This window comes from Dromiciops gliroides, chromosome 3 (genome assembly GCF_019393635.1).
Source record: "Dromiciops gliroides isolate mDroGli1 chromosome 3, mDroGli1.pri, whole genome shotgun sequence".
NCBI lineage: Eukaryota > Metazoa > Chordata > Mammalia > Microbiotheria > Microbiotheriidae > Dromiciops > Dromiciops gliroides.
Window position 1 is genome coordinate 418,224,286 of NC_057863.1, and position 10,697 is coordinate 418,234,982.

The 10,697-nt window shown below is 42.2% G+C and overlaps 1 protein-coding gene across 1 annotated transcript; it reads left to right on the forward strand.

Moving 5' to 3' along the window:
- The first annotated feature begins 4,152 nt into the window (after positions 1 to 4,152).
- LOC122746350 (serine protease 58-like) lies at positions 4,153 to 8,859 on the forward strand. The gene is made up of 5 exons (XM_043991887.1): positions 4,153 to 4,192; positions 6,504 to 6,639; positions 7,360 to 7,610; positions 8,137 to 8,285; positions 8,710 to 8,859. Exons 1-5 carry the CDS (start codon positions 4,153 to 4,155, stop codon positions 8,857 to 8,859), a joined length of 726 nt encoding a protein of 241 aa, XP_043847822.1.
- Positions 8,860 to 10,697: the final 1,838 nt, after the last annotated feature.

Genomic DNA, 10,697 nt, shown 5'->3' on the forward strand with positions numbered 1-10,697 from the left:
ATTCATATACAAAGACCTCCTGCTTAGCTGCCACTGAGCTAACTGGGCTCATCCTCTGCATTATGTTTAGCTTGGTCACGAATATAGACAATACAGCTGTGAGTAGGATAGAAACCTTTTGGGATGAATTGATGAAATTATGTACCTCCTGAAGTTCAAAGGCTCAAAAATTTAGACCTGAAATGAAATATAGAGACCATCTAGTTCAACCCCTTCATTTGAAAGATGAAGAAAGTGAAGTCCCCAAAATTTAAGTGACTTGTACAAGGTCACAGAGGTAGTAAGAGTCAGAGGTAGGATTTGAACAAAGGTCGCCTAACTCCAAATTCATTGTCCTTTACATCAGTAGTGTCAAACTCAGATAGAAACAGCAGCCACCAAACTGTACATAAGGATCTCTGTGGTCACACGTGGACTTAGAAAACAGCATCTTAACATTCTCTATGTTTTATAGTGCTTTATTTATTTTGTTAAATATTTCCCAATTTTACATTTTAATCCAGGTCAGGCCACACTCAGGAGTGTGGTGGGCCACATAGGATCCCCTGGACAATTCTGCTTTATGCTGTACCATTATTTCCAGTTTTCTAGTCATAGAAAGATGACCTTGTTGTTTTTGTTCAGTCATTTCATTCATGTCAAACTCTTATTTGGGATTTTCTTGGCAAAGGTATTGGAATGCCTTGCCATTTCTTTCTCCAGCTCATTTTACAGATGAGGAAACTGATGTCAATGGGGTTAAGTGATTTGCCTAGAGTCACACAGCTAGAAAGTATCTGAGGCCATATTTGAACTTGGTTCTTCCAGACTCCAAGCCTGACGTTCTCTCCACTGCTCCACCTAACCGCCCAGTGAGTCACCCTACTTCATACAAAAAAAAAATGACTGATACCTAAAACTAGACATCTATTTTTCTTAACATTGCAACAATGGTTCAGATTCAGACCTTTTATGTTGGTTAATTGTTTGATTTAATATTAGCCTAATGGTGATACTTGGAACTAATTAACATCATCATGCCAGTGCTGGGGAGTAGAGGCATTGTTTTTTAGCATGGTCAATAAGTAATTTAATTGTAGATCCACAGAAGAGTCATTGGATAATAGATTTAGAACTGGGAGAAAGACCTTAGGGATCATTGAATCCAACCTCTACTTTTACAGATGAGGAAATTAAGGGTAATATCAAGTTGTTTGTTGTTGTTGTCATTCCAGTCGTGTCATACTTTTCATGACTCCATTGGGGGTTTTCCTACCAGAGATACTGGAAAGGTTTGCCATTTCCTTCTCTATATCATTTTACAGAGAAGGAAACTGAAGCAAACAGGGTTAAGTGACTCATCCAGGGTCACACAGCTAAGAAGTGTGAAGCCAGATTTGAATTCAGGAAGATGAGTCTTCCTGACTCCAGACCCACTTCACCACTTAGCTTACAACCTTACAACTAGTAAGTATGTGAAGCAGGAGTTGAACCTTGTTCTTCCTGATGCTAAAGTCTAGTGCTCTAACCATTAGACCACATTGCCTTATATTATTATTTTTTTTTTGCCTTATATTCTTAATTTTCAAAGAGACATTTGTCTTCCTAAAGGTGCATAAGAAAACTCCCATATTCCAACAGGTCTAAGGGGAAATAATTCCAGATACAACAAAAGGCATATCCCACAAAGAGTAATAATAGATTGTTTTTGAACTCTTCAGGGGATAATAAAGAAAAAGATATGCTGTGAATATTCTTGGATATCAGTTTTATTAGTCAATCTCAATACCACTATTTTTAGACTAGAAACTATTTTTGTCCTGTTTCGAGGAATACATGGCAATGTGGCAATGAAAGTGGAAAGAACAAGGAATTAAGGGGCAGCTAGGTGGCAAAGTGGATAGAACACCAGGCCTGAAGCCAGGAGGTTAATGTCCAGACTCAGACCCTTACTAGCTGTGTGACCCTGGACAAGGCATTTAACCCTGATAGAAGAAGGAGAAGGAGGAGGAGGAGGAGGAGGAGAAGGAGGAGAAGAAGGAGAAGAAATTAAGATTCAAATGATCTGGGTTTAAATTCTGGCTCTACCACTTGTTTTGTTGGCAAATCACTTTCCCACCCTGGGCCTCAGTTTCATCTGTAAGATGAAGTGATTGAATGCAGGTGATCTCTCTTAGGTCCTTACCAACAATAAATCCTATGACAAAAAATGGAGAAAAAGTAATGCCACACTGGGGAAGGGAAAAAATGGTCAAACTTTCAGTTAGTCATTAATCTCTATGCCTACTATTCAACCATTACTCATTGGATGTGAGGGATATAAAAGGATCTTAAGAGAAAATCTCCATCAATCAACCAACTAACATTTATTAAGCAACTGCTGTGTACCAGGCCCTATCCTAGGCAGTAGGGATACAAAGAGGAAAATGGAAACTCTTCTTCCAGAAGAGCCTTACACTTTGCTAGGAGTGATAAAATATAAAAATATGTGTGAATATGCAGAACAAATGCAAAATAATCTTGGAGGGAGTGCTAGCAGCTGGAGAGTCAGTCGGTAAGCCAATAATTATTATTAAGCACCTACTATGTGCCAGTACTTTACTAAGCTCTGAGATATTAGGAAAGGCTTCATTTTGAACTGAGCTTTGAAGAAAACTTGGGATTCTAAGAGGCACATAGGAGGAGGCAGTTCAGTCTAGGCAAAGAAGTGGGAACTGAGATGGGACTTGAAGGCTGTGTAGGACACAGATATTTGACTTTAAAGCCAATGCCAAACTTTGCATGGAGGAGACTCCCCCCCCACCCCATGCTGCCCCTCGAAGGTATTTTCATGTGCCTTCATTTCCATTTGTCCTGACTCTGCTGAAAGACTGGGAGCACTACAAGATGTCCCCTCTCCTAGGGTAGGAGATTCCTGAAAGCTCAGATGATCATATTGTCTAGAGATTGTAGATCTGGAGGGGGAAGGAAACTCAGAGTTCATCTAGCCCAATCCCCTTATGTTTATAGCCAAGGAGAATGAGGCCCATGGAGGTCGAGCAACTTGTCTGAGGTCATACAGATAGTAAGCATCAAAGGCAGAATTTGAACCCAGTTCCTCTGCCTCTCCTGCTGGTGCTCTTTCCACTTCTACTCCCTTCCCCAATTACCCATTTGAGCATGACCTAATATTTGAAAGGACCTTGGTCACAGGAAGTAACTAAAAATCAATCATTGGATGAATGGATGAATGGCTACAATGCCTTATAGATATAAACATTGAATTTAAATGTATCAAAATGCTTTAAGAATTGTATATTAATATAGTAATGATTGCACATATATAACCTATATCAGATGCTTACTGTCACAGGGAGGGAGGAGGGGAAGGAGAGAGGGATAAAATTTGGAACTCAAAACTTAAAAAGAACCCCAAATGTTAAAAAATGTTTTTACTTATAATTGGGGAGAAAAGAAAATATTAAAGAAAAAAGAATTGTGTGTTAATTTAGTAGAAGCAATGTGGTAAAGTGGGTAGAGTACTGAACTTGGAGTCAGACATTTTAATGGCTCTGGGACCCCAGGCAGGTCACTTAACTTCTGTTTGCCCCCAAAGAGAGGGGAAAGGTCAGTGTCACACAGAAATGAGGGGTCAGTGTTACACAGAGGGGAGGGGCCAATGTGACATACAGAGGGGAGGGGTCACCGTCACATAGAGGATCAACACTGAGCAAGAACAACACATAAGTAATCCAGTGGGGGCCAATGAGGAGGCGGCCACAGTCAGACTGTCTCTCTGGAGATAGCCAGGGGGGATTTTGTCCTCTGGCATTTCTCTAGCCCCTGGGAAAGGGACAGTAAAGCTCTGAGCCCTGGAGTCCATTTGCCCAGAGAGACAGATATCTCCCAGGCTGGGGAGGTTACCTGGACTGCAGAGAGGAGGGGGCCTGGATCCAAGGGCATGGGCCTACATTCCCCTCTTTTCTCACATCCATTTGTTAGTAGCAAAGGACTAAGGGACAGCCCTCCCAAGACCAGGACCTGAGACAGGCAGGTGTGGGGAGGGTCACTGCCGCCTAATCCAAAACCCTCTTTTCTTTCAGCCTCTTCAATTTACCATTCAATTTGGAATTAGGCTGCTTAGCCAGCTAGACCCTACTGATTCTTTCCTTAGGTTTCCTTCCTAGTACCAACATGAATATCATCCTGTTCTTTGGTTTCCTGACTTTGGCTGGTGAGTGTGAACTTGGAAGCCTGAGGGGGAAAGGTATCAAGATAGAGGCTAGGAGGGGGAATGTGGGAGATTGAGGTTTGGGTCCTGATTGGGGGGGGGGAAGGAAAAGGCCCCAAAAGACAGACTGCCCAGGAAAGTCAAAGGCTGGAGAACTGCAGGAACTGACTATTTCTTTACAGATCCAAGAACTTCTGTGCCCCCAAGCATTCCCCTGACTCTAGAAAACCTCAATCCGGAAGCACACAGAACAAAAGAAAGGTCTTTGGACAGAGCCACTCTGACATAAGGTTGGAGAAGATGGGCTAGGATAGGATGGCGTAAAGAAAGAGGGTAGGCAGATGGGTGTATCAGTGGATAGAGTGCCAGGCCCAAAGTCAACAAGACTTCATCTTTCTGAGTTCAAATCTGGCCTCAGATACTTACTAGCTATGGGACCCTGGGCAATCACTTACCCCAGTTTGCCTCAGTTTCTTCATCTGTAAAATGAGCTGGAGAAGGAAATGGCAAAGTACTCCAGTATCTTTGCCAAGAAAACCCCAAATGGGGTCACAAAGAGTTGGACATGACAGAAAACAACTTAACAACAATAAAAAAGAGAGAAATGGGAGGATAATGGGAAAGTCTCTAAGGGAAAGGCAAGAAGAGACAGAACCAGGAGTTCTTTAGCTATAAAGGAAGAAGCAAATTTTCACAACTACACAGCTCTTTTAACACAGTCCCAAAAGGGAATCCATGAACTTGTTTTAGGGGGAAGGGGAGTATTTTAATAACAATTTCAATATAATTGGCTTCCTTTATAATCCAATATATTCTATTTTATGCATTGAAAAACATTCTGACAAAGGAGCTATAGATCTTACCAGACTGCCAAAGCGGTTCATGACACACATAACTTGTTCTAAGTAAAATCTGCCTTAGAGAGAAGAGTAAACCAAGTTTGCTCTTTTGATGATTGGAAGTCATATGACAAAGACAGGTGTGAGAGAGAGATTGGGACATAGAAAAAGAGATAGTGAAAATCCTTAAGGAAAAAATAAGTCATGGAAGATGGCTGAATAACCCCTTAAGTTTCTTAATATTTTTCAAAGCATGAATACATATTATTTTTTTCATAAAAATATTTTATTATTTTCCAGTTACATATAGATATAGTTTGCAACATTTGTTTTTATAAGATTTCTAGTTTCAACTTTTTCTCCTTCCCTCCCTTCCCTCTCCCTTCCCCAAGACAGCAAGCAATCTGATATAGGTTATATATGTACAATCACATTAAACATATTTCTGCATTAGTCATGCTGTGCAAGAAGAATCAGAGCAAAAAGGAAAAACCCCAAAAAAGCAAAACAAAAAAAATAGAGATAATATGGTTCAATCTGCACCTAGATTCCACAGTGGGTTTTTTTGTTTTTGTTTTTTCTGGATTTGGAGAGCATTTTCCATTATGAGTCCCCTGGAACCACCTGGGACCATTGCACTGCTGAGAAGAGTCAAGTCTATCACAGCTGATCCACACACAATATTGTTGATACTGTGTACAAGAATACATATTATTTTATAAATAATGTGTGAATATGCAAGGAATAAATCATACTGGGGTTTTGAGTCTCTCTATAGCCATCAATTTCTTCATTTATCTACTCATTCATTAAACCTTGTTATTTTACAGATGAGGAAACTGAGGCCCAGAGAGGTTAAGGAACTTACCCATGACCCAAGAGGATAAGCAAACATTTTTTTTTTTTTGTGAGGCAATTGGGGTTAAGTGACTTGCCTAGGTCACACAGTTAATAATTGTTAAGTGTCTGAGGCTAGATTTGAACTCAGGTCTTCCTGAATCCAGGGCCAGTGCTCTATCCACTGCACCACCTAGCTGCCCCATAAGCAAACATTTAATGAGCACATTCTGTATGCAGAAGATTCTGGTAGGAGGAGATACATTTAGAGAAGAGAGGGTCCCTGCCCTAATAGAGTTTATAGTGTAGTTATCAGATAAGATGTAAACAGATTAAAATAATATAAAATATTGCATTTTAATTTCACTAAAGAATTGGAAAAGTGCCTTTAAGAGTCCAAGGATGTTACAGCTTGGGGGTTCAAGAAGAGTTTCATGAAAACAGCAGCATTTGAATTGAGTTTTAGAGACGAGGGAAAAATTCGATGGTTAAGAATGGGAGGTAGAAGAAAAAATACAAAAACATACACACACACAAAAATGGGAGGGAGAACATTCCAGGGAGAGAAGAGAGTGAAATCTGCTGAAATTTTGTCTGTCTCAACCCTTCCCTCCCCACATGACCTCCTCCCTGTGCAGCTGCTCAGTTCACTAATAAGAGAAGGCAAGATTCTGACGCCAAGTTTTTGGCCTACCTGAAATCTGACTACCAGCCTTGTGTGGGCACCTTGATCCACCAGCAGTGGGTGGTGACAGCTGCTCACTGCTACCTACCGTGAGTGATGGTGATTCAGTATGTTCTTTTCTCTAGGGTCCCTGAAACAGTATCAGACAGGTCCCAATCTAGTCACTGCCCCTTCCCCCTACCCCCCCCACCCCAACCAACCTAAGCAGGGTGATCGACTTCTGGGGATTTTATAGCATGGACAAATTAATCTGAGGAATTCTGGGGAAATTCTTACATCCTTACATTACTGAATACCTGGGGGTGGAGGAGAGAGGAGGCTTTTTGGCATTAGGGTTCATGAGTATGTAGGGGAGAGGGGAAATCTCTGAGAATCTCTCTCTTGGAGAGAAGATGGACTTGGGCAATGGAGGGAGAGGCAGTTCATGGGGCTAAGGCTGGTGATGCTTAAGGAGGAAAGAGGGAATTTTAGGGAGATTGTGTAGACAAAGAATTGAGGATAAGTATTGTCTCCAGGGATGAAAAAAGCCTAAACCACCCCAGGGAAGAATGAGGAACAACAGGGAAGAGAAGACACTTGACAAGATGTTGAGAAGGGACACTTCTAAGCACTCTTGAGATTCCTAGAATTTTAGAGCAAGAAGAAACTTCAAATATATTCAATCCCTTCACATTATTAATAAGGGAGATTGAGGTCCAGAGAGATGGATTAAGTGATTTGCCCGAGGTCACTTGGGTGAGTTAGGAGCAGAGCTGGAACTAGATGAATATTGTCAACAAAGTCTCCCCATCTCCTGTGTCCTGTTCTAGATACCTTCAGGTGAAAATAGGCACTCCAAACCAAAACTTTAAGGGTTGGCTCCAGGATCAGGAAATAAACCATGAATTTATCTTCCGACATCCAAATTTCACGGCAGACTCTCCCGAACACGACATAATGTTGATCAAGCTGGCCAAGTCCGACAACCTCCATGTGTTGGTGGACCTGCCCACTAGCATCAATGACCTAGATGGATCAATATGTATTATTTCTGGCTGGAGTCAGAATTGGGAATATCCTTGTGAGTACAGTGACTTCTATACCTTTGAGAGCATCCATACTAGGGCTACTGCAGGACCAAGGCAAAGGAGAGAAAAGCATAGCTGGCAGGGGAAGAATCAAGACAAGGAAATACTAGGGGGCCCATTGGAAGATAAGCAACCTAATAACAGGTAGCCCTTTCTGATCTCCCAGCCTCTTCTTCTGGGAGGACTCAACTGTCAGATGGGGATAGAGAAATGATACAAGATCAGAAAAGGCAGAAAGCATTCTAGCCCCAGCTGGTGGCCTTACCTCTATAGTTCTGAGACTAGGATGATGGCCACTTGAGTACTGGTGAACATTTTAGTCCAGTCACATTGTCGAAACAAGCCCAGAAAGGTTAAGTGTTGTATTCAAGGTCACACCTAATAATATCAGAGGCAAGACTTGCCCCAAGGTCTCTGACTCCAAATCCATTGTGTTTTGCTATACTGTGTGAAAGGGGGTGGGTGTACAGAAGGAAAGAAAAGAAATGAAAGTCTCCCCACTCTCTCCCTTTTACCCAGTCAGAGATGCAGACATCCAGATAAATCAAATGGCTCAGTGGCTTTCTCCCATTCAATGCAAGGGAGCCTCTTCGAGAAATATCACCATAAGGAGCATGAACAACACGTTCTGTGCAGGAATGTATCCACTTCAGCAGAACTTCTGTCAGGTATCTCTCCTCACCCTCTCTTCAATTTGTCCAGAGACTCTGTGGCCATGACCTGATACTCACCCAAGGTTTTGCCTTTGAGGCAAGAAGTCGGAGAGGGTGGGCCTTGGAAATGCTCTCCTAATTTCTGGGTCAGAGCTTAGGATTCAGTGGGTAAAGTTTAGCGTGGTTTCTGTCTCCTGGCTGTGTCTGGGTAGGGCTTAGAAACAGTGGAGGAGAGCTGGGGAGATGGTTGGCAGAGTGGTCTGAAGAGCATGTGGCTTTCTGTAACTTTTCTAGTCTCATCTGCTGAGGAAACCTGTGGGATCATAGAGACGACCCTCTGGTGTCTGGGGATGGACACAGTGGCGGGGAGTGGAGCATTTGGAGGAATGGGAGGGTGGAAATGAAGGCATTCTGACCCTATGTACCAACTCTCTGCCAGGAGGTGTCTGCTGCTGCGGCCATCTGCAAAGGACAGCTCCATGGGATCCTGTCCTGGACAGACGGGTGTGTTCTGAAAGGGGATATCGGCTTCTACACCAAAGTATCCAGATATATAGACTGGATCCTTGACATTATCAAGAAAAATTGAGGCACCACGGCTCCCTCTCCTGATGACTGTGGGTCAGAGGATAACATTGCTAAGCCTTTCTTCACAACAGGATTTTAATGGAGTCCTCTGGAACTACCCTATCTGTGTGACTTATTCTTAGTTGGATCTGTCTGATAGGACAGGTCACCTGCAGGGCACAATGAGTAGTGGAGAGAGTACTGGATTTTTTTTGGGGGTGGTGGTGGTGAGAGACCTGACTTTTGGGACTTATTACCTGTGTGATTTTTGACAAATCACTTCATTTCTGGGGGTCTCAGTTTACCCATCTGTAAAATAAGGCAGACTAGATAATCTCTAAGACTTTTCTAGTCTAAATCTCCATAAAATTTCAATCAATGAAAAACCAAAGCATTTCCTAAACACTTACTATGTGCCAGACACTGTGTTAAGTTCTAGAGATCCAAAGAAAAAACAAAAGCAGTGTCTGCTCTCTAGGAACTGATGTATTAATGGGGGAGACAACATACATAAATCAGAACATTCAACATAAATAGAGTATTTAGAGTAAAGGTGGTCAACTAGGTAACCTAGCTCAGTGATTAGAGTGCTGGGTTTGAAATCTTGGACTCATCTGAGTTCAAATGTGGCCTCAGACACTTACCAGCTGCATGACCCTGGGAAAGTCACTTTACCCTGTTTGTCTCAGTTTCCTCATCTGTAAAATGGACTGGAGAAGGAATGGAAAACCATTCCAGTATCTTTGCCAAGAAAACTCCAAATGGGGTCACAAAGAGTCAAATAACTGTGCAACAACGATAAAGGAAAGGTAACTGTAGAAACACTACCTTGGAAATCAAAAGGGAAGGACTATTTAAGGCAAACTTGATTATAACTCTTTTATGCATTTTCCCACTGCCTTTCCTATTACTCATGTTCACTATTCCCAAACGTCCAATTCTGGAGCTCTGTGCTTACAGTACAGTAGCTCTCTCCTTATTCCCATCTTCCTAAATTATTGCAAAGCCCTAATTGCTGAGTCAGTCAATAAACATTTCTGAAGGGCCTACTTTGTGCCAGACACAGTGCTAAGCAATGGGGATAAAAAATAAAAAAGGCAAAACGTGCTCCCTGGCCTCAAGAAGCTTACAGTCTAATTGGGGAAACAACAAGGCAACAAATATGCACAAACAAGCTACATAGAAGATAAGTAGCATGAGAAGGAAGGCATTTGAATTAAGAGGAGCAGCTAGGTGGCTCAGTGGATAAAGCACTGGACCTGGATTCAGGAGTTCCTGAGTTCAAATCCGGCCTCAGACACTTGACACTTACTAGCTGTGTGACCTTGGGCAAGTCACTTAACCCTCATTGTCCCATAAAAAAAAAAGATCCAATTTATGAATTAAGAGGAGTTGGGAAAGGCTTCCTGTAGAAGGAAGAATTTTTGTTGAGACTTAAAAGAAGTTGGGGTTATAGGCAGAAACGAGAAGGAAAATTGTTCCAGACATGTGGGAGACGGTCAGAGAAAATGCCCAAAGCCAAGAAATAGAGTGTCTTGTTTGTGGAACAGCAAGGCCAAAGAGTATGGTGGGGGGGAAGAGGGAGAGGGAAGGTGGAAGGCTGGAAAGGTAGGAGGGGGACAAATTATAACAGACTTTGAATGCCAAATAGAAGATTTTGTATTTGATTCTGGAGGCAATAGGAAATCACTGGAGTCTATTAGGAAAATCACTTTAATGGCTGAGTAGAGGATGAATTGGAGAGGGGAGAGACTTAAGGTGGGCTGACCCACCAGCTATTGCAATAGCCCAGGTGTGAGGTGAGAGGGGCTTGCACAACAGTGCAACAAAAATTTCCCTTGGACAATGTCAGGGGAGAAA